This window comes from Panthera leo, chromosome C1, assembly GCF_018350215.1.
Source record: "Panthera leo isolate Ple1 chromosome C1, P.leo_Ple1_pat1.1, whole genome shotgun sequence".
Classification (NCBI taxonomy): domain Eukaryota; kingdom Metazoa; phylum Chordata; class Mammalia; order Carnivora; family Felidae; genus Panthera; species Panthera leo.
The window spans coordinates 1,187,948-1,210,799 of NC_056686.1; the positions used below are offsets into that span (position 1 = coordinate 1,187,948).

The 22,852-nt window shown below is 61.9% G+C and overlaps 2 protein-coding genes across 3 annotated transcripts; one reads left to right on the forward strand and one right to left on the reverse strand.

The window, feature by feature from the left end:
• The first annotated feature begins 74 nt into the window (after positions 1-74).
• Positions 75-10,135, forward strand: RER1 (retention in endoplasmic reticulum sorting receptor 1). 2 transcript variants are annotated; one of them, XM_042951374.1, is made up of 7 exons: positions 75-235; positions 3,067-3,154; positions 4,362-4,466; positions 6,380-6,479; positions 8,083-8,161; positions 9,194-9,329; positions 9,958-10,135. In XM_042951374.1, the coding sequence occupies exons 2-7, from the start codon at positions 3,074-3,076 to the stop codon at positions 10,045-10,047; spliced, it is 591 nt and encodes a 196-aa protein (XP_042807308.1). In that variant the 5' UTR covers positions 75-235; positions 3,067-3,073; the 3' UTR covers positions 10,048-10,135. The 2 variants fall into 2 exon arrangements, with proteins under 2 accessions (XP_042807308.1, XP_042807309.1); XM_042951375.1 differs by lacking the exon at positions 75-235 and adding an exon at positions 461-989.
• Positions 10,136-10,875: 740 nt separating this feature from the next.
• On the reverse strand, positions 10,876-17,458 carry PEX10 (peroxisomal biogenesis factor 10). The gene is made up of 6 exons (XM_042951373.1): positions 17,301-17,458; positions 16,525-16,605; positions 15,616-16,022; positions 14,168-14,343; positions 13,891-14,026; positions 10,876-12,635 (listed from the first exon to the last, which is right to left on the reverse strand). The coding sequence occupies exons 1-6, from the start codon at positions 17,410-17,412 to the stop codon at positions 12,567-12,569; spliced, it is 981 nt and encodes a 326-aa protein (XP_042807307.1). The 5' UTR covers positions 17,413-17,458; the 3' UTR covers positions 10,876-12,566.
• Between the last annotated feature and the right edge of the window lie 5,394 nt (positions 17,459-22,852).

The window sequence follows — 22,852 nt, forward strand, 5'->3', positions numbered from 1 at the left end:
GAGGGGGATCGCCCGCCAACGGCCTTGGCGCCCGCGCCGGAAGCGGAAATGGTTGGAGGCTCTCGGCTCCGCCCCGGCGGCCATCTTGGAGGCTCCGGAGGCGGTGCCGCACAGGACAGAGCGGAAGTGCTCGGCTGTCCCTTCCCGGACCGTGCGAAGCGCCGGCGCGGCCGCCTGCCCGCGTCCTCCTTCCCGCGGCCCTCGGAGACCGCGCTCGACCGCAGGGAGCGGCGAGGTGCCGACGGACGGCGGGAGTCCGGGCGGGCTGGGCCAGGCACGGGGCGGGGGCCGTGCGGGCGCGGCGGCGTGCTAGGCCGGGCGGGGGCTGGGGCCCGGCTCCGGGGGCGCGCAGTGACCGCCTCCCGCCCCCGCCCGCGGGCGCGGCCTGGGCGGGGTGGGCTGCCCACCCCCGGCTCGAGCGGGGACGTCCACCCTTCCTCCTCGGGTCCTCGCTCGACACTGGGGCTTGTCTGTAGGGGGTGGGTAGGAAAGCGTCGGAATGAAGAGTTAGGTTGCCCAAGGTGATATCTGGAAACATTGCAAATTACGGCCGCAAAAGTCGAAGTTCTCCAAGCCGACTTTGCACCCGGCGGTGCTCCCGCGCCGGGGATCGCGCAGCCCACAGCCGCCCTCGCCGGTGAACGTTCTTCGGGGCGCTCCCTCGAGTCCCGAGAGGAGAGCGGCCTGTGAGCCCTGGAAGTTTTCCCGAGGCTCGCTCCTCTCAGCGGGGTTGGGCTGTCAGTTCGTGGGCCTGCGGGATCGAATCCCCCGTGGGTGAACAGAGCCCTCGGCGGTTGAGACCCAGATCCTGCTGAGCGCGGGAGGTGACCCCGGCCAGGTGCACTGTGGTCAGGGCCAGGTGCGGACGTCCAAGATGGGCACGCCCAGGGGCGGGAGGAGCGCTGGCCGGGGAATGCGGTTTTGCTGAGAATGAGTAGGTGACGTCTGGAAGGGCATTTCAGCGGAGGGAACGGCCCCAGAGGTTGCAGGTGAAACTCTCACGTCTCGGACCTAGGAGGAATAAGGGAGGAGGGCGAAGTGTGTCGTCGTGTCCCCCCCCCCCCCCCCCCCCCCCCGTGCCTGGCAGGATGCAATCCTGTAAGGGCCATGCTTGCTGTTTGAGGAGTGCGGGCTCTGGGGCAGGGAAGGGCCCCAGAACTGGGCACAGAGACAGTCGTGTGCAGTTTCAGGCAGGACCCTCTTTGGAAGGGTTTTGTTAAAGTGCTTTTTGCTTTGTTTTCCTTCTGACTGAAAACAGTTCAACAGGTAATTTACTAAGTGCTACAGAACTGGCCCTTTTAGGTGACAGGGCCCAGCAGTGGTCCAGACAAGGTTCCCCCTGAAGAAGCTTGCATTCTAATAAGAAAACAAGAAGTGAGGAAAATCAGAAAATGGTTGTCACGCAGAATAAAAACCAGGTGATATGAGTGACTAGAGATTGTTGACCGGAGGGCCTCTCTGAAGAGGTGGCCTTCAGCCTGAGCAGGGGAAGAGGCTCACAGACAGAGGAGCTGGGTTAGGGTGGCCCTATCCCAGAGACAGGGCTGGCACGTCCGAGGGAGGCTCTCTCTGCCAGGCCCTGGGGGCCCACGCAGCTGACTGGTAACTCCCGGCCAGAAGCCTTGGAGTCAGGGGCCAAGGTGCTGTCGCCCCCTTTCACACATCGGAATGAGGTGTCGCTCAGGTCCTACCGCCAGAAGGTGACAGAACTGCTCTCTAACAGTTCACTTCCTTAATGTTACTGGGGCGGTGACTTTCATCGAGACATAGGGAGTCACGTGACGCTGTCTGTGTTGCTGGCCAGACGGTCAGAAGTTCGCTAACGTGTGTTGGAAGGGGTTCTGCACATCCCTCTTGCAGGCAGGAGCGCGTCCTCTCTAACGCGGCTCTTCTGGCACCGTTCAGGTGGACGTTTTGATGGTGGACACTTTGGCCGTAGAAACATGGAAGAAGGGAACACCCACGAGGATCCACAGGACAGGAATGTTACTGATGTAGCTTTCTGCTGGCCTGGCTTTGGCCTACGCAGGGAGGCCAGCCGTGGGGGATTCTCTCTCGGAACGTACAAACGCACCCCCTGAAGAGGCGGGCCGGGGGCTACCTTTCTGCTGGGTTCAGTTGTGCGACTGCACTTCCTGTGTCTCCCGTGAGGGCACAGGGCATTTCTTCCGTGACACTTTTGGCCCTCTACCCGTCCTTACGTCCGCTCCAGGACCTAGTGTTACGGAATCACAGTTAGCTTTAACGCAGACTCGTTTGGGAGGGTGCCGCGCACAGGTTCGGGGGGCAGCGCCGAGCCCTGGCCTGGTGTCTTCATCAGCACCTGGGACCTCTGGTTCGGGCAGCGGCGTGCCCAGATGGAGAAGCCGAGGTCAGGCGAGCTGCTCCTGACCTTGGGTCAGTGGCTTAAACTATTTGAGACTCGATCCTCCTCAGTGAGATGGCGATAAAGCTGCTTCGGGTGGCTATCTGGGTTCTCATCGGTTAATTCCTCACGGAACCCATGACGGCACGGCACGTGGAAATAGGCGGGAGTGGGTAGGATCCCTTCTGCTTACAGATGAGGAGCTGGGGTGCAGGCCGTGGGCTCCCTCCCTGGGAATTGTGTGGCATTTCCCTGTTCACGGAGTGGAGGCCCAGGCCGTGCACAGCCGTCTGCCAGTGCCCTGGGGAGCAGCCTGGGTGGAGAGCAGGGCACGCCTGGAGAAGAGGGGATGCCGAGGGGAACCCTGGGAATAGAGCAGAGGAAGGAGGCGTCGGTGCAGCGGCCCCAGGGAAGCTGTGTCCACAGGACTTGACGGTTGGCGAGGGCTGCTCCTGGGGGCCGGCGGGAGGAGTGCGGTCCAGGTGACGTGAGCGGGAACAAAAGTCCCCGGTGCGTGCCGGGCTGGCTCTCCGCCGGGGCCTCTTGGTCGCGTCTGTCCCGTGGACAGCTTGTGGTAAAGACACCCAGAAGAAAGAAACAGTCAAGACAGAAAATGTGCTTGGTAGTATCGATGAAAGTGGGGTAAAGTGATGCAATCCTCGAGTGCTTTTTTAATTTGAAGTCATTTGTGTGTTTCTCAGGTACAGGATGTCTGAAGGTGACAGCGTGGGAGATTCTGTCCATGGGAAACCTTCTGTGGTGTACAGATTCTTCACAAGACTTGGGCAGGTTGGTTTCTCTGTAGTTGGAGCGGGTAGTTGAATGGGCCGGATGGGATTCCTGCCGACTGGGAGCGTGCTGGCCGCTGGCGCGCCCAGGAAGAGGGCGGCGGACCTGTCCCCAGCCTCCCTTCGCACCTTCCCTGTGCTGCCAGCGTGCTCGTGTCTTCTGTGCTTCCGTGAAGGGCCACGCAGAGGTTTAGGCCTGGGGGCCGCATATGCTCTCTGCCGTTCACCTGTTTTCTTTGCTTTTCCCCAACAGCTTTTACAAATACGAAAACACTTCTTAGCTCCTGGGTGGCATGGCTGTGCCCTTACCGTCCTGTCTCCTGGCCGCCCACCTCCCCATCCACTTGGCCGGGGGGCTCTGAGGCCCCCTCACCCAGCTCTGTACTTGATTTTCAGGCTGTAGCTGTGGGCTGAGGCCTGCTGCGGTCAGCGGTGCCTGGGGCCACACACACACACACACACACACACACACACACACACACACACAGGGTTCAGAGGTCTGATTCGGTGAACAATTGCACGTACTGATGTTTTGACTCAGAATCAAAAGCATATCTGTTTTTAAAATGAAAAAGCATTTGGGAAGCTTCATAATTACTGAAGCCGGGTGACGGGTACTTTTACTTCTATGAATGATTGACATTTTTCATAGAAAATTAAAAGCTTACAGGTTAAAATTAATTTGAAAGTGAAAATTAGACAGTGCACATATGTCTGCTAATTACACGTGCTTGCACACATGAATGTATGGGTAGAACCAAGGAATCCTTCCGGAAACTTCACCGCTTGGTGCCCACTGTATGTAAGCTCCACCCCGCCAGGGGTCAGGCTGTGGCTGACTGGGCTGAGGCAAGGTCCGCCCGGGGCTGCTGGGCAGGGCTGAGGCCAGCTCGGGGCAGGGGGAGGTGGGGGCTTTGGGACCCGTGTAAGGCATACGCTCTCCCAGTGCCCTTGGGGTGAAGTTAGGTGTCCTCAAAACGACTGCTCAGGCTGATGCTGTGGGACCGTCTGCTAAGAGAGAGTGTTCTGTCGTGTTTTCGCTTAAGGGGTGGGCCTGTTTCGGGAGTGATTGCAGTTTGGGGTTAATCGTAGTCACTGCTTTGCGCTGGTAACTTAAAAGCCGGCAGCCAACGCTTACAGGAAGCGTTGCTGCCTCGCAGCAGGCATCGCGGGGTCTGTGCGGTGCATGTGAACTCTTGTCTTTCTAGATCTATCAGTCCTGGCTAGACAAGTCCACGCCTTACACGGCCGTGCGATGGGTGGTGACGCTGGGCCTGAGCTTCGTGTACATGATTCGAGTCTACCTGCTGCAGGTGGGTGTGGCCGGCTGCACGCTGCCCAGACGTGGTCTCGGGGTGGGGTGTCGGTTTTCCTTCTGTCTCTGGAGGAGGAGGTTTCTAATAAGTCATTTTTCAGGTAAGGACTAAATGTAAGAAAAATTGCAGTGACTGTGTTTTAAAATTGGATTGTCTGCAGTTCACCCTAAGTTTGTCATACCTTGTGGCTAGAGTTCCCAGGACAATCTTGACATCCTCCTGGGGCCTGTGAAACTCCACCGGTCCTGGTGTGCACAGTGGACCCTCTGACCCTGCCTTGGGACTCCTGGCACAAGAGACCCCGGGGTGACAGAAGAACCTTCTGGATCAGCCACCTCATGCCCTGAGCATCCTGAGGGCTTAGCTGTTCCTCTGAAGTTCCCTTTCAGGAGGCCGAGGAGAGAGAGTGGGTTGTTGAGTCTGAGACCTAGTGACTGGAAGTGGGTTTGAAGGACCTTTCTTCAGCTCGGGTGATGTCCCCAGGCATCCCCTTTGCCGTGTATGTGTTCTCCAGTGCCCACCTGTTCCTGGGTGCGAATTCTCTGTAGGCCTCGGGTGTGGGGTATCTGATGTCCCCTTACATCTGGAGGAAGGAAGGTTGAAGGCCTCGTCCACAGTCTTTTCTCCTCTGTAGCTGGAAAGGCGTTTCCTCCTTTAAAGCAAATGCCTCCGTTCCAGATGTTTCCAGGACGTAGGAGGACATGGGCCCACCGGTCAACACGCTTGTGTCCTGGGCTCTACGACGTGTCCACTGCTGTGGGAAATTCTCACTTGAACTGAGTGTAGCCTCTTTGTTCCCGGATACTGTTGCCCGTGCATGTTTTCTGTATGCGAGCCTGACGCTGGCTCCGCGTGGGGCCGTGGGGGCCGTTCTGTGGTTCCCCGTAGCAGGACTGCACAGCAGCTCTGAGGCTGATGTCAGATTTACCGCGGTTGTTTCTAGGTTTGTCATTTGAATGGGAACTTGGTTCATTCTGTAACGGACAGAACGACCCGGAGACCTTGATTTCGGGGTGCTGGCGGGACGGGGGCGCACCTCACGCAGGCTCACCGTACCGTCCTCTAAACCCGAGTTCGCACCTGCTGTGGCGTCGCTCTCAGGAAGGCACGCCGGCAGGAGACCGTCGGCTTTCCACATCTAGTCAGTGGTTTCCGGACTTGAAAAATAGGAAGGCGGAGGAGTTTTTGCTTGCGTGCAAGTCGTTTAGGCTTTTGGAGTCGGTAGCACCGTGGGTCTTGGTCCCGTTGGGTAAACCTGGCACAGGTTCGTGTGCTTCCGTTTGTTTGCACGTCCCGAGGAGGGTTTGGCTCCACAGCATTCCCTGAACCTCATTCTCGACTTCCGGATTTTCCGGTTCTGGATTTTTCCGGGCGAAGGTTATTAACACTCGTGACCAGTGTGTGGTGATGGTGGCGCGAGGGGCCTACCAGGAGGGCCGATGGCCGGCACGTCCTGAGTGACGGCTCAGGTCCTGGACTCTGGTTCAGGTGGCCATCGGGGCGTGCACGCCGGTGCCATTCGGTGCCCGGTCCGTACCTGCCGGGGCTGTGGCACAACTCAGGCGTGTGGCTTCGCGAAAATCTTCCTTTTCGTCTGTGCTCCTGATGGGGAGCTGCTGGCTTCGGGTGCCACGTGCATCCAGCTCGACCCTTGGAGAAGTTCTCCGTTTGGGCCGTGGCTTGTCCACGGTCACGCTCACAAAGTCATTTGAGGTCAACTGCCATGGTGGGTGTCCACTGTGCCTCTTTGTCGCCTGTTGCCACAAAAGCTGCCCCTCCTCCTGTACGTCAGTTGTGAATACTCCGAGGTTCGGTTCACCCGAGGTCAGGAGTTCACGGCACGGTAGGCCGGGATGGGGTCCGGGGGCGGTGTCGGGGCATGCCATTGACCGTGCCTCCTTCTCTTGCAGGGCTGGTACATCGTGACCTACGCCTTGGGGATCTACCACCTCAACCTTTTCATAGCTTTTCTTTCTCCGAAAGTGGATCCTTCCTTGATGGAAGACTCAGGTAGAGCAGAGATTGTCCGCTTGGCTCTGTTTGTTCGGGAGGGTTGTGGTTTTGTGTACTTCACAGTCGCCTCATTTGAAATCTGAACTTCTGAGACCGTCCTCTTGGTGTTTAAAATGTACGTAGAACCTTGGTGATGACAAATTTGTGCGTAGAACGAGTCCTTAAACCTCTGTAAATGCGTGGGTCAAGTCCTCGCGTCCCTCTGATCTATAGACCAGGGAAGGGAGGCACGCAGGGTTGTGGGACTCGTCCGAGGCCCTGTGGTGGAGCGCGTGGGGCAGGGCTGGCACTCTTGCCTGACAGCCAGCCCGTGTGAGCCCTGTCTACACTCGATGAGTCGGCCCCCTTCCTGGGAAACCAGAAGTCTTCACGGGCAGCTTGCTGTGACCGGCAGAGGCCACCTGAGTCTTGACCGCTGATGGCCCGTTGAGGGCAGCGCTGTCTGATTATCCGGGATGATGGGTTGAAAAGTTCTCGTCTCATGCTGCTCCTGGGCATCCCCGGGCCAGGTTGGGGAGCCAAGCCCACACCTGACTGGCCGGCCCGGGGGGGGGGCACACAGGCAGATTGGGGGGTCGGTCACTCTGCCAGCACGTCCGTCACCACTGTTGTAAAAACTCAGATGCAGCTGCCCACTCACGTGACCCTCCTTGTGATGCTTCCTGAGTGCTAGACATTTTCTCCAGAATGTTCACTCTGTGACCAGAAGCCTGTGGCTTTTTCCTGTGGGCTGTTTAATGAAAACGGTAAAGGAAACAGCACTTCATTTGCTGTCATTTGGGGGAATTAGGTGATTGAGAGATTCCTCTGTAGGCCCCAGTTTCCTCGTGGGTAGCCGGGCAGGGAGGGTGGGGCGGCCTGACTGCTTGGGCTCCGAGTGGAGGGCAGCCATCCTGAGCGGGACTCTTGAGCGGACCCAGCTTCATGCGTCTCCTGCGTGAGCCCGGCTGGCGCGTGCCTGACCACTGGCGTGCGCCACGGCATTTATGTGACTAAGATGTGCAGGAGTTTGTCCTAAAAAGAAATTCTAGGGGCACCCCGGTGGCTCGGTCGGTTGAGCGTTCAACTCTCGATATCAGCTCAGGTCATGATCCTAGGGTCGTGGGATCAAGCCCTTTGTCAGGCTCTGTGCTGAGCATGGACCCTACTTAAGATTCTCTGTGTCTCTATCTCTCCCTCCCCCCTCGTCCCTCCCTCCCTCCCACCCGTCTCCTGCTTTTTTTTTTTTTTTTTTGTGGGGGAGAGAGTGCGTGTGCACGCGTGCCTGAGTGGGGGAGGGGCAGAGAGAATCTCAAGCAGGCTGCATGCTCAGCCCAGAGCCCAACGTGGGGCTCGATCCCATGATTCTGGGATCATCCTGGGATCATGACCTGAGCCGAGAGAGAGTCAGACGCTCTGCTGACTGAACCAGCCAGGGGCCCCACGGTAAGTTGATTTCTCAATCGGTGAAGATTCTGTGTTGTGTTTGGTTGAGCAACATAAATCTGTGCCTCACACGGTGGGCCTGCTCATTCAGAAGCTGTGGGGACAAACTCATAAACGCAGGTGGAGCCAGACGGAGGAGACCCATGCTCCATTTCGCTGACATTCTGCCTTTCAGATGACGGCCCTTCGTTACCAACCAAACAGAATGAGGAGTTCCGGCCCTTTATTCGAAGGCTTCCGGAGTTTAAGTTTTGGTGAGTGATTCCTTAGGGTAGTTGAGAAAGGCTTGTCCTCAGTGTGACGAGACCGAGAACAGAGGTTCTGGTTCCAGTGGGCCGGCAGCGGCTTCTTAAAGAGACGAGAGCTTCATTGTGTGCTTTGGGCATTGATTCCTAGTGAGTGCTGTGCTTGGCGGGGCACGGGGCAGGTCACAGAAGCCTCTGTGGGACAGCCCGGTGCCGGGGGGGCTTCTCCCGGTTGCCAGGTAACACCAGTACTCCTTGAAACGAGCGCAAGAGAAGCTGCTTCGGGGTAGAGGGTCCCGGGTACGTTGCAGACGTGGAGCTCAGGAGGGAGGGGTGCCACCCCACACACGGCAGCAGGGCTGGGCCCCTCCAGGGCAGGTGCGGCCTTGGGGACGTCTGCTGTCCCCGGGAGTGCTGTGCTCGGGACCGGGCTGGGATGGGACCTCCGGGAGGCGGTGACGTCTGTGTGCTGTTGCACAAGGAGGAGTGTGACACGTGGACAGGTGACTCCCACAGCATTAGGAGCAAAAACCCGAAGGGAACAAGCTGCCACACCTTTACTTTGCGTCCCTGATGTGTGTGGGGGCGGGGCGGGCCCTCCGCAGGGGTCCACCCGCTGGATGGGGGCGCAGGGCGTGCCGGAGCGAGGGCACTGCCTGGGGAGGGAGCAGATCGTGGGTGGGATGGCCCTGCAGCCCCCCCAGGGAAGTCTGCCTTTGTCCTGCCGCTGAGGGAGAGCCAGGGAGGGGTTTCAGTAGGTCCCTGAGTCGGTGGGCCGGGCCCTGAGCTGGAGGGAGCCGCCGGGATCCCCTCAGCGATGCGCGGCCCCGGGTGGGGCTCGTTCCACGCGACAGACCCGAGGCCCCCGAGTTGTCCTCGAGCTTTTGTCACGAGCGGTAGCGTTTCACACCCTTTGTGATTTCGGAAGAAAACGGGACTCTCAAGGGACTGAGGAAGCGCGGTGCATGCCAGGCCACTGCTGCCCCAAGTGGGGATGCTGCCGTGGCCCCAGGTGGCACTGACCTCCTCCCCTGCTTTAAGGCACGCGGCGACCAAGGGCATCCTCGTGGCCATGGCCTGTACCTTCTTTGAGGCTTTCAATGTCCCGGTGTTCTGGCCCATCCTGGTGATGTACTTCATCATGCTTTTCTGTATCACCATGAAGAGGCAAATTAAGGTGAGCACGCGGGCGCTGCGGCGCTGGGAGGTGCTGAGCGGAGGGCCCGCTTGGATCTTCCCTGTACTCGGAGCGTCGTGAAGCTTCGTGCAGGTTTGCAACAGGGACAGGGCACAGCCCCTTCTCATCAAGGTGGCCAACTCAAATCTGCCCCACAGTCCAGCCGTTAAGCAGACGGCTCTTTGGGGGCCAGGTGGGAAAGGCCCTCGGTTCTGCTGTGCCGTCCTAACCGGCCCATCGTCCTGGGGGCTCAGGGCCCAGGGCCCACCACAGTAGCCGCGTGTCATGCCGACGTTGCCCTCAAACAGATCCCAGGGCGGCTTGTCCGCCACCCCCCTGGGTATCAGCAGGGTCCAGGCACCTCCCATCCCGGGGCCCCGGCCCAGCCCTAGCCCTTCCTGCATGTAAGGGGTTTTAAAACCTTTCCCCCCACTCTTGGCATTTCCAAGGAGCTCCGCCGACTCCGCGGGCCCTGGAGGGTTTTGCTGGGTCGCTGGTGGGGAGGGGACCAGAAGCTTATCGGAATCCTGGTTTCGTTGCCCCGTGCGTAGAGAAGAGCAGGATTCAGATTTGGAGAAAACCCTCATCACGAACGAAGCCATTGTAAAATGCGTCTGTTTGTCCCCAGCACATGATAAAGTACCGGTACATCCCGTTCACGCACGGCAAGAGGACGTACAAGGGGAAGGAAGACGCGGGCAAGACGTTTGCCAGCTAGGCGCTCAGCTGGACCCATCAGAGTCTGAGGACGGTTCTGCGCCATTGTAACAATGCCTTCTTCCTTCACATAAAGTAGTTGATTTCGAGGGAGTCGAATTTTCTTTTTAAAAAGGAGCTTCAATTATTTGTAACTGAAACATCAGGTTCTTGAAGAAACTGACATTTAAACCAAATTGCATTGATTTATTTTTCAGTGACGTTCAAGTGTTCAAATGGATGGAATTCTAGTAAACTGCAGGCTGGGAGGACTGTCGGGTGGGGTGAGGGGTGGGGCGGGTGGTCTCAGTTGTCGTGTGGTCCTGGAACGGACCTGCACGGAAGGAGCCAGGTTTCGCCCCAGCTGCCCCCCGCACCCCTGGACGCCATGGCCACGTCGCCCAGCTGGATGATGATGCTAACCTGATTCCTGCGCTTTGGAAGAACGTTCGAAAGGTGATTTTCAAGTAACTCTGGGGTTCTAATGCCAGTTTCCCAATTTCATCTCACGAGAGATGTTTCAAGTTGGTCTCTATCATAATGACTCAAAACTCTGTTCTTAACTACCATGATTGCTTTTGAGGGCCTGGAATTATAAATATATATATTATATTTTAATTGTTTGGAATTATTTTGACACATTTCTTTGATACCTGAAGAGTTGTTTGTTTTTGATTAATTTAAAGTTGATCTCATGCAGCGGCCCCTTTATAGAAACAACTGGTAAGAGCAGACCAGTTTGTGGGTTTTAACACATGGCTTCTCACTTTCTACAGGAAAACAGAACTCTGACCCGCATGTCAACTTTTTTGATGTGATAAAAACAAATACTCGTAAACATTTTACTAAGTGACTTTTTAATTCCAACTTTATTAAAGACAGTGTCCCCTTTCTTGTGGAGTCTTTATCTGGAACACTGCAGCTCACCAGTGTTGAGCAAACCCGGCCGGGAGGCGCACGGCCTCCGCAGGGGTGAGTGGGGTGGCCCCGGGGGTGGGGGTGGGTGTTGAGGTGCAGACACGGGGGCTTCCTCCTGCCCTTTGGGGGGGGGGCAGGCGCGCAGCTCTGACTGACCAGTGTCCCATCCGTCTTAGGGGTTTAGGCACTGAATGTTTATTGTCTGGCTTTTCTTTTGCCAATTTGTGCAGATCTGAAACTGAGCTCCTCTTGCTTTGAAGGGCCCGATTCAGACCTTTTGTGTAGGTCATTCGGTATTTTAACCTTGGTATTTAAATGATGTTCTCAATCCATACTTCCGAGGCGACACTGTAGCTCTGGAGATGCTCAAACTCCAGACGCTTTCATTCTTCATCCTGTTTTCCTAGCAAAGACTCAGGCCCCAGATGTGACGGGAAGTTGTTTGCGCTCGGTCAGAGCGTAGGTGATGGGCCTCAAACCGTGGAGCCTCTCGCGGGCTTCTCTCCATCCGGAGGTCGGCTTCTGTCTGGCAGGGTCATGGGGCCTGTCTCAGGCGGTGAGCTCTGTCAGCCGAGGAGCCGCGTATTCCCGAACAACCGTGTCCAGTCCATCAGATTCCAGAACTCTCTGCATAGGCCTCTCTCTCAAGCCCACGACGCGACAGGGAATGTGACATCCTAACCACAGGTTCTTACCCTTTACGAATCTGATTTTCAGTTCACCCTTAACAGCCTGAACTTTCCTACACTTCTGTGGAGCTGGTCTCCTAAAGAAGCTTGTGGCAAAGTCCCGTCTCTGGCACAAACTAAATACTTTTAAAGACCTAAAAGTAACAAAGGCTAGACAGCGGTGACCTGGTGTGCGCAGCCGGCCTGCCCAGGCCTCGGGGAGACTGAGCTCTGAGAGCGGCTGTGGGTTAGGTGTTAAAAAAGCAGAGAACCTCTCGGGCAGGCTGGTTGTGCACCCGGAACTCCGGGCAGACCTCAGCCGAGATGCAGACTTCGTTTTCTAAGTAGGGAAACAAACACGTGTGTTAAAAGGCACGTGCTGACCTTCTCAGGTGGAGGTACAGCCCCTCGGAGTCTCTCTACTCCCGTGGATGGTGTGCCTGAGCCACCGGCAGCCTGCCTCTGGTGACCAGGGCAAGGATTTGGGTCTTCGGGGCTGGCGGCTCTGTGACTGTTGAGCTGCGTTCTCTGCTCTTGGCCACACTTGCCCCTTCGGGCCAAACCCTGACCACCTGCCTCTTACAGAGCCGCTGTCGGCACGTGAACGGTCTGGGGAAGGGAGGGAGACCAGAAGCGACCCGGCTGTGCCGCGGCGGGGGTGTGGTGCGGCCGGCCCCCCAGGGGGGCTCCGCTGCAGCCGCTGCTTGCCGCCGGCGCCGGGGGCTCGGGGGTCCACAGAACGGGGAGCCCCGGCCTCCTTCCAGCCCGAAGGCCCCGGACCGGCCGTTTCGCCAGCAGGTCCGGCCTCTGCGGCCGGAGCTGCTGGCAGCGTTGCTTATGTGGCGTGAAGTGAAACTCGAGAATTTCGTGATTTCTGTGCAAGTTGATCTTGGGAACGGATCAGGATTCTCCCGACGTGAAGAAAGACTCGTGGGCTCCTCCGCCCTTGGTCAGGTTAGCGATAGTGCCGCAGGTAGACGAGCTTCTGGGGAGGGAATTTCTCCCTGCAGAGAGGGCACTCCGTCTACCGGGGGAAGGAGAAGGGTCACACGGGCGTGGCCGGCGCAGCCCCCGCCACAGGCCCCCAGGGTCCCTGCGAGACGGCCACAGGCCCTCCCACAGCAGCCTCTTGCAGTGACCCGTGGGCTGTGCACATCTCTGTTAACTTCAAATTAAGACAATTAAAAAAACCCACTTTTCTCAGTAGTCACAAACCTGAAGGGAAGGCCTTAACTCTGGGGTAGCGGAGCTGGGAACACTGACCAGGCCAAGGAGACGGTCAGCCTGTCCACACGGTGACCGGGCCTGGCTGCCACAGAGGGCTGTGTCGAAAGGGCAGCAGTATCCGCGGTTCCGGGAATGAACGAGCACGTCCTGTCCAGCTCCGTCCTCGTGGCCCCACCCCCAAGGACAGGTCGGATTCCCTCCTCCCTGGGAAGGTCAGCTGACCTCCCACTAGGTGTTGCTGCCCAGGGCGGCCCTTACAGAGGCAGCACCTGTGTCCCTGGGGAATCCCTCGAATGGGAGCGGGGGCCCCAAAGTGGAGGCTATGGCACAATCCAGTGGGACCCACACAGTGTGGACACTTCACAGGTGCTGGTTCTGAGTCTGCTCCACCCAGGCTCTGAGGCCACGGGCACCGTGAGCCCCACGCACAGGCTCTACGAACAGTGCCCCTTGGCCAGTGTGTGGAGGCAGGTGTCCTCAGGTAAGAAAGAGGACGAGGCGTTTGAACTGCACGTCATACCCCTTGTTTATCTACCTCACCTGCACCCGCCCCCCCCCCCCCCCCCCCCCCCCCCGAGGCCGTGGGGGCCCACGAACCCGAGCCCTCCCTGGAGTCCGCATGGAGGGAAGAGGGTGTAGCATTCCTGCTCTGGTCACCTGGCCAGGCAGACCCACCACCCTGCGGTCTCGGAGACTGGCGTAGGCAGCTGTGTCCTGGGAGCGCCCACGTGGGTGGTCGCGGCGGACGTGTACCCGGCCGGGGAGGGCCCCGTGTGTGCAGGCAAGCAGGGGCTTCCAAGGGGCCCCATCGGGGAGGCCTCTAGGGACCGGACCTCGCGGCCCGGCTGCTGCCCCAGCAACGCCTCCAGCTGCACAACCACAGCCCTGACTCTGGGAGCTTTAAAAAGACACGCACCCGTCCACCCCCCGTGAGAGAAGGTTTCTGGGACAGGCTTCCTCCCGGATTCCTGGGCGGCCACCTGGGCGGGCCCAGGCACCTGCTCGTGGAGCCTGCTTCCAGAATCACAGCTAGGGACCCAAGGCACACCCACCTTGGTGTCGCACCACTGGGTGATGCACTCCCAGCAGAACAGGTGGCCGCAGGGCGTGGCTGTCGAGTGTCGGCGCTCCTCCAGGCACAGAGTACACAGGGAGTTTCTGGAAATGGCTTTCTCTTCCACGTGGCTCCTGGGGGCGTGGCAGGGAGAGACCGTAATTTAACTTCCAGGGTCCTTGCAGTGCTTGCCCTGAGCCACGGCAGTGTCCAGCATGGGGACGCTCAGGCCACGGCCCTGCCCCAGGGACTCACGCGAGCCGAGACCCACGCACCTGCGATGAGACAGGCCGCGATGTAGCTTCCACTCCCGCCGCGCGCGCTGCCTCTGCCGAAAGCCGTAGAGCTGCAGGCCCACGGACAAGGCCAGGTGCAGCAGGGAGATGAACCCCAGCAGCCTGTAGCTTTCACGAGCCCTCGTGTCCTCTGCAGGTGGGGAGCGCACGCGAAGCTGTCAAGGGCCAGAAGGGACAGTCACGTGATCGGTTGGCACAGAGCGCCAAGCAGCACGAGGGCCAGGACACCCCCTGGCAGTAGAGTGCTTGACCGGATGAGGCCAAACCCTACCCTCCTGGCACAATGTGGCGGGGGGGGGGGGGGGCTCTCGGCTGAGTGAGGAGGGCAGGGGTGCCTTGCAGGGGCTGAGTACTGGGCGGGAGACGCTGCTGGACAGCTCAGCGCCTCACTCCCAGCGGGACCGAGTGCTGAGCAGGGGAGACGGCTGCAGGGCTCCCAAGTCTGCAGTCACTCTAGCTGCAGGTGAGGATTTGGGGGGTGAAGGGATACATCCGGGGACCCACGCTGCAGAGAGACAAGGCATTGGCAGAGAAGCCTGAGAACACCCGTGGGGCAGGGAAGCAGCACCCGGGCAGGTACCGCTAACCAGCTCGTGTGTCACATACACGGAGAAGCTCCCGCTTTCAGCGAGACACCTGCCCCCTGGTGACGCTGCAGCTAGTGATGGGGGCAACGTGCAGCCACAGCCCTGAAGAGAAAGTCGGCTGCCCTCCACTTCTGGTCCCCCTCCCCTCAGCTGGGAGTCCCCAAGCCAGGCCCCCTGCATCCAGGCAGAGAAGACTCGGCAGCGGTCCCCCAGGGCCCCAGGAGAGCAAAAGGCCTCGGTCCGGGTTGAGCCCGTGTCTCCGGGCCCTCCGCCACGGCAGCTCCGCACACACCCCAGGTAACGGCGAGGGCGGCGAGCCGTCAGCCCTTGTGAGTGGGCACGGAGGGCTGAGACTGGAGAGGAGAGAGGCAGGCACCCGGGAGAGTGCTGCCGAGCGAGGCGAGGAAGCGGGCAGCCGGGGCCCTGAGGCGAGACTCTCCCGGTGAATCTTGAAGCGAACACATCAGGTAAGAAACAGGATGCGAGGTGGAGCTGACCGGAAGGCTTGGATCAGGGAAGATCCCGGAGGCAACAGGTGTCCCTACACGTGCGCCTCCACCGGGGCAGCTGGGAAGGGGCTGGCGCGGACCCAGGAGCCTGGAGCCCCGGGCGGGCTCTCAGAGTAAACAGCGGAGCGCTCGGCTCCCAAACGCTACCTTCGGAGGAGAGGTGTGCCCTCCCCTCAGGGTTCCTGGAAACCGTACTTCCGGGATCTTTTGCCAAAACGTGACGTGACAAGAGCCTCGCTTTTCGGTAGAGGGCCCTGTGGCTGTTCCCCAACAGAAGCCGAGACACAGTGGGTCCAGGATGGAGCAAGCACGGACGGCACCTGCTACTTACGTAAGTGACTCCCGTGAGCCTCTTGGCCAGGTGGTAGAAGGCACCGTGGATGTAGAACCAGGCGACATGGAGCCGCTGCAGGCAGGCGAGGCCCTGCCTGAGCACCAGCACGGCCCGCAGGAGCACCCTCTTCTGCTGCTCGGTCAGCGCGGCCACGTGCCGCTGCACCCAGAGCCTCGCTCCCGGCCGGCCGCGCCTGTCGGCTGCCGGGCTGCCCTGCGAGGGCCTGGCGCCGGCGGCGTCCGCCTGCAGCTCGTGCTCCAGGTGCATCGAGGCCCTGTCCAGCAGGTAGGGCAGGACGGTGTGCAGCGCGACCAGCACGCCACGGCGCAACCTCGAGGGCACTCGGCTCCGGGACGGGTCCACCTGGATGATGCCAACATACTCCTCCCCGAGGGTCTGGTAGCCTGCCGGGGTTGGGGGAGGGGGGGTGACGCACATGAGAAGACTGAGGCCGAGCCCTGCCCTCCCTCTCTCTCTCTCTGTACCGGATCTTGCTCTCTATCGGGTCCCTACCTTTCCTCTAAAGGTGCCGCACTGGGGCCCTGCTGCCCTTGCTCTGTGACAGGGCTCAGCGCTGGGACCCCTGTCCGGCCACGGAACTCAGTCACAAACAGTCCCAACGGTCCCTTGGGCAAAGTCCAGGACAGAAGTCCCCAGAAACAAAGGATGAGAGAACGGCACAGATGTGACCTCAGAACTTTGAGAGGCTCCAGCTGGGGCTTGGGGCCTGGCGTCTCCTGCAGGGGAGGGGTCAGGGTCCCCTCCTTCCCTGAGACCGCATCTGGGCCAGGGACACTAGGAAGCACCTCCAGGTGCTTCTCACTCTGCTGGCAGCTCCCCCACCCCTGTCCCTGGGCTTGGTGTGTCGTGGGCCCCTTGGTCTCAAGGTCCCACCTGGGCTGTTACCTGCAAGCGTGGTGAGGCCGAAGTAGGCTACGTCCGACAGCAGCTCGATCTCTCTCCTGCACCGCAGCCACCTCTTCGCACCTGAGAGAAGAGGCGGCGGGGGCGAGGTGGCAAAGTTCAGGACCAACGCTTCCCGCTCCTCCTGCCGCCAAGGCCCGGCCACCCCTCCCCAGGGCTGAGTCTGTCCTAAGCCACACCCCTTCTTGCCCTGGTCTCCCAGCTGTGTACCCGGCCCCAAGTCTCCTGCCTCGTCTGGGCCGCTGAGTCTCCTGAGAACCTCCCCACCTGCGGCCACCCGGCCCTCTAGGACCCACCTGGGTAACTGTTCTCGAGCCCAGAAGGGCCAGAAGGACAGGCAGTGTAGCATGGTGACTAAGAACCCAAGCCGAGCCTGCCGTCCGGCATCAAATCCCAGCCCCTCGCGTTGCTGGTTGTGACCTCAGATAAGCTACCAGAGGTCTGTGGAACCCCAGTTTCCCTCTGTAAAAAGGAATACACCGACAGAGTCCCGCCTGGGAACGACGTTTTGAGAACTAAACGGGTGGTGTCTGTGAAACACCGAGAACGTTGTTCCACACAAGACGTGCCAAAGTAAACGTGCCCCCCGTTTCTTCCGCTCGCCCCTCTCCCTGCTCAGAACCCTTAGCCGCGAGTCCGCAACCCGAGCCTGGCGTCCGAGCGTCCCCACTACCTTCGCCCCCAGCCCTGGACTCCCGCTGCCCAGAAGCGCGCACCAGCGCCCGGGCCTCACCCCTGGCCCCAAGCCCGGGCCTCACCCGCCAAACTGTGCAGAGCACCGCCCGCCGCGCTCCGCAGCCCGCCGCGATAGTAGTCGTCCTTTTGCGCCGCGCGAACCACCTCCGGAGGGCCGGCGGCCGCAGGGACCATGATCGCTGCGCGCCGGGTGCCGGTGACCCCCGTGGCCACGCCCACGCGGGCGGCGCCCGATGACGCAAACGTGCGGCGCAGACCTTTTGCGTCTCACGCAGGTGGCGGGTCGCGGGCGGTGCGGGGGGCGGGGCTGACTGCTGCCCAGGCGGGGCGGAGCCGCACGAGCGGCGTCTTGCGGGTCCGGGCACGACGCTCGGTCGGGGTCTATGTGGCGGCGGGCCGGGCCCCGGCTCGAGCATTGTGGGGGCGATGCGGGGGCGGGGGCGATGCGGAGGCGGGGCAGTGAGGGGCTGTGAGGAGCGGGGCCTTTGCAGAGGCGGGAACGGGCCGGAGCCGGCGCCGTGAAGGGCGGGCTCGGGGCCGTGAGGGGTCGTGAGCAAGGCGGGATGGGCGGGGCCGTGAGGGTTGGGGGCGAAGCGGGGGCGGGGCCGTGAGGGGCGGGGGCGATGCTGAGGCGGGGCCGTGAGGGGCTGTGAGGAGCGGAGCCTTTGCAGAGGCGGGAAGGGGCCGGAGGCGGGGCCGTGAAGGGCGGGCTCGGGGCCGTGAGGGGTGGTGAGCAAGGCGGGGTGGGCGGGGCCGTGAGGGTTGGGGGCGATGTGGGGGCGGGGCCGTGAGGGGCGGGGGGCGATGCTGAGGCGGGCCGTGAGGGGCTAGGGGCAATGGGCTGTGGGGCTGTGAGGGGCGGGGGCGTTGTAGAGGCGGGAAGGGGCCGGAGGCGGGGCCGTGAAGGGCGGGCTCGGGGCCGTGAGGGGTGGTGAGCAAGGCGGGGTGGGCGGGGCCGTGAGGGTTGGGGGCGATGCGGGGGCGGGGCCGTGAGGGGCTAGGGGCAATGGGCCGTGGGGCTGTGAGGGGCGGGGGCGTTGTAGAGGCGGGAAGGGGCCGGAGGCGGGGCCGTGAAGGGCGGGCTTGGGGCCGTGAGGGCTGGCGAGCAATGCGGGGTGGGCGGGGCCGTGAGGGGCGGGGGCGGTGCGGGGGCGGGGCCGTGGAGGGTGAGGACGACGTAGAGGCGGGCAGGGGCCCGGGGCAGGGCTGTGGAGGGTTGGGGGCGATGCGGGGGCAGGGCTGTGGAGGGTGGTGGCGCTGTAGAAGCGGGCAGGAGCCAGGGGTGGGGGCGATGTGGGGGCGGGGCCGTGTAGGGTTAGGACGACGTAGAGGCGGGCAGGAGCCAGGGGCGGGGCCGTGAGGGGTAGGGGGCTGGGGAGGCGGGTAGGGGGCTGGGGAGGCGTGCAGGGGCGGGGCCGTGGAGGGTGGGGGCGGGGCTGCGGTGGGTGAACGCCGGCCCCAGCTCCCCGAGGTCCCGGAAGGGATGGGCGTTGGGGTGTGGGAAAGGAGTGGGCGGGGCGGGAGGGGCGGACGGAGGTGGATGCGGGGCGTGGTTTGGGGACGGGGTGCGAGTGCTGGCTTTTTCGGCCCCGGAAGCTAACGTGGCGGCTTCGAGGTGAGCCTTGCTCCGGGATCCACGGTGAGCGTGACGAGACAGGCACCGCTCCACATCCGCAAGTGCCGACCCTTGACCCCTGTCAGCCTCTCTGCTCACAGGGGAGGGGCCCGGGGAGGCCACACGCCGGAGGGGACGGCGCTGGGAGAGCCACAGCTGGACCGAGCTGCGGGAGGGGAGAGGGAGGAGGGAGGAAGGATGGAGTGTGCCTGGAGGCTTGGGGCTCTGTGCCCCACCTGCTGCCCGGCAGAAGAGGGCAGGGGGTGCCGCAGACGGACACGGCTGGCGCCTGCATCTTGTCCTGTTGGCACTAAGGAGAGTGCCAGGCTACGGGGCTGGGGAGCCACTGAGCCTACAGTGACCTTGCCCGGGAGGGCGTGGGGCGGGACGTCCGCGGCCTTGCCCTCCCCTCTGCTCCCATCTCCAGGACCACCGCCCACCGAGGTGCAACCGGGCAGTGGCTGGGCTGTGGCTCTGAGCCAGTCTCCGCGCTAACCGGAGGTCCCACCAGCTGTGGGCAGGCCCTTCCTAGTGAAGCCCCCTGGAGGCGAGCCCCTGCCCACGACCCTGTGCCCTGCAGCCAGAGGCTGCCCGAAGCTTCAGTTGGCACCCCCACCCCGCCTTCACAAGTTTCTGACCAGCTACGTCTGACAGTCTGAAATGCTCAGCTCCTTGCTGGCCCCCAAGACGCCCTGGCCTGTGGGTTTGCACAGACGGCCCTGGTGTTCACCGCGGCCAGTTGGTGGAGGTTCGGGTCCCTCACTGCCCCGTCGTGCCCACCAGCGGGTCCTGCTCGGGACTGCACCTCCCGGCATCTCTCCTGCTCAGCCTCACGAAACCATATGACCGGAAACCAGAAACCATGTGACCCAGCGTGTGTTGTTCTGGGCAGGTGGGGCCTGGGTCCCCCGGTTCCGATCTTCGTTTCCCCCCTGGCGCCGCCCCGCACCCTCGCTGAGAGGACTTCGGGTTGAGGGTCAGACTGAGGAACGGCCGGCAGGTGGCGCCGTCGGCCCATCTGCTCTACGGGGTCAGGGGGTAGAATTTTAGGGATTAGGGAGTTTCACCCCAAAGAGTGAAGCTGGCTCAGGATCCAAAGATGTGGCAGAGTGACTGTGATCTCTCCCCGGGCAGGAAGGTGAAGAAGAACAGAGTGGACCTCAGGGAAGTGGCCGCCTGGGCCGGGCTTGAGGTGGCCGAGTCCAGCCCCGGTGGTGGGGGAAACGGGGGGGGGGGGGGGGGGGGGGGGGGGTGCTGTCCACCAGCTGGGCCTGCAGTTAAGGGGTGACTCCGTTTTTAAGCTACTGGGTGCTACTTGCTGTGTCCAGTGGCAGCCGAGCCGTGGGCCCTGCTGACCAGGAGCCGTGCTGGGCTGGTCTCTGACTCAACCTGCTGTGACTTCGGCGGGTCCTTGCTAGCTTGCAGAGAGCTTTCGCACACTTTCCACCTTAACTCCACAGACCTCCGTTTTTCCCTCTGTGAAATGGGAACACTGATAGAATTAGCTGGTATTTATTCAGAGCCCACTGTCCAGCACAGGAGTCCCCTGGATCACAGGCTGCCCTTTGAGCAGGAGTGTGGTTCCCAGCGCTCAGGATCCTCTGTCCCTCCTCCGGGGTGCTTGCCCTGGACCCTCTCCTGTGTCCCTCCTCCAGGGTGTTTGCTCTGGTTCCTCTCTGAGCCCTGCTGCACACCTCACCCCAGGTCCCCGCCTCATCTCCCGCTTCCACCCAGCACCACCCGCAGCCTAGTGGGCAAGCTGGTGGTCAACTTGTCTGTGTCCCCGTGCTTCATCTGGGAGGCTGGCTTCACCTGGCAGAGCCTTCCTGCTGGGGTGGCTGCTGTCCCCTCCGGCCCGGCATGCACAGGTGCTCAAGAAAACAGTGCCGGGAGGAGGGGAGGAAGGAAAACCGAGATGGGCTGGCTTGTTGCCCTAATTCTAAGATGCTCCCACTGTGTGACTCCCTGTCCCGAATTCCCAGGCCTCAGGGTCCTCCTGTTAGATACCGGGTGGGGTGTGCCCTTGTCCTGGGACTGGGAGGGGGACTGTTCCCCGGGGCAGGATGCCCACCCTGGGGATGGGAGGTTGAGGGACACAGGACGCTGGAGAAAGCTGCGTGCGTGTCCAGACAGCCACACGCCTGGGTGCTGGGCCTGGGCCCCTGACTGGGCAGGTGCCCTGGGGGTGGAGGGCAGAGGTGGGCACTGCTTCCTTTTGTGGGGAGCGGCTCTCAGACAAACCCGGAGAACAGGTTTCTCCACCCCCGTGGCCGCCCCGGAGGCCTGGAGGCCCAGAAATGCCCCTCACTGCACCGACTGGCACTCGCGTGCGGTGGCACACACACAGAGTGGGCGTGGGGTGGGGGCAGCCTGGGGAGGGGAGGGAGGCCCCGGGTGCAGATGGGCAGCACCTCCGGGACCGAGCAGGGGACCCCCGCCAGCCCCTCGAGCAGAGACCTCGTTCAGCCAAGCAGTGGTCCCACAGCAGGAGGCTCGGCAGCTGGGGTCAGGACAAGGGGCCAGAGTGCAGAGCCCAGGTTGGGGGCTTGGGCTTGCCTGCGAGGTCGTGTCAGTGGTTCCAGGGCATAGGCGAGTGGCTGGGGCCAGTGCGTCCCTGTGCTCGTCAGGGATGGGACTGTCTTGGCAGAGTTGCGTGTCCGACGAAGCAGAGTCCGCCTGGGGTTCTGGGCTCTGGCCCATGGTCAGGGTTTCAAGGGAGCCAGGACAGGAGTCTGCACTTGGGGGGCCGAGGAAGGTAGGGGCAGAGCTAAGAAATCAAAGCTCAGAGAGACTGTGCCTTGTTCAAAGCAGGCACCCGGTGATCCCAGGTCTGTCTGGCCCCACATCTGTACCCCAATGGTTCTGCCTGTTGCTGGGTGGGGGTGGCTGTCCATGTATGCATGGCCGTCATCCTGGGCTGAGCCGCTTGGGCCCAGGGAAGAGATGATCCAGGAGGACTTCCTGCATGAGGAGGCTTTGCACCGGCAGAAGGAGAGGGAGGGCTCTATCCAGAGAAGAGGCTGGGGTGATGGGTCACCCTCCTGGCCTCCCGTGGGGGTCGGGGGAGAAAGGAAAGGAGGGAAAGAAAGGCCAGGCCCCCGCGGCGTGGGGTGCCCCGAAGAGTGGGGACTCATGGGCACCAGGAGGGCCAGACAGGGAGGCCTCCGCAGGGCCACGGGCCGGGCGGGGTGTTGAGAGCAGCACAGAAAACCCGTACGTGCACTCCACTCACTCCAGCCAGGGGAGCGGCCTCCATCCCGGGAGCAGGGAGGTCAGGCCGTGTCCTGGGGCCATTTCCTGGGTGGCGCTGGGGGCCGGGCGGCCACTTTCGAGAGACCGTGTGCTGGAGCCTCCTCGGAGACACCCTCCTGTGGCGCCACTGCCTTCGTCCTAGCGGGGACCCGGTTGCCGCGTCTGCGCAGCGGTACGATCCTGGGGGACCCTGGGTAGGTCCGTACCTTTCCTGGGCTTCGGTTTCCGCGTCTGCCGGGTGGGCCCTGGGGGGCTTCAGTGCCGCATCCAGTTGGTTCTGAATGCGGGGTTGGCAGATTTGTCCCAATTCACAGAGATCGGTGGCTGCCAAGGGCACCAGCACCCCCCCGCCCCCGCTCCTCTGGCCACCTCACGTCAGTGAACCAGAAAGAGGCGTGTGGGATATTTTAGTTAGCGGGGCGGGTGCTCCTGCGGGCAGAGGGGCCCCAGCGCAGCCCACTGTGGCCCAAGTGTGCCGGGGTCCTCCCGCAGGCAGAGGGCAGTGGGAGCCCCGGGCCCGCTGGAGGCCAGTGGGCAGGAGCTGAGGCCTCCAGCGACAGGCTCTGGGTATTTCTGCCCCTGCGCACACCGTTGTGGCTCATTTATCAGACAGGTGTGACCTACCAAAACGTGTCACCAAAGGCCAGGGCCGAGTGGGGACCCGATGGGGTGCAAGTTGACCTTTGCGTTTGGTAGCTCTGGGCATGTGGTGGGGGTGCCCACCCTTACAGGTCAGCACCGCGTCCC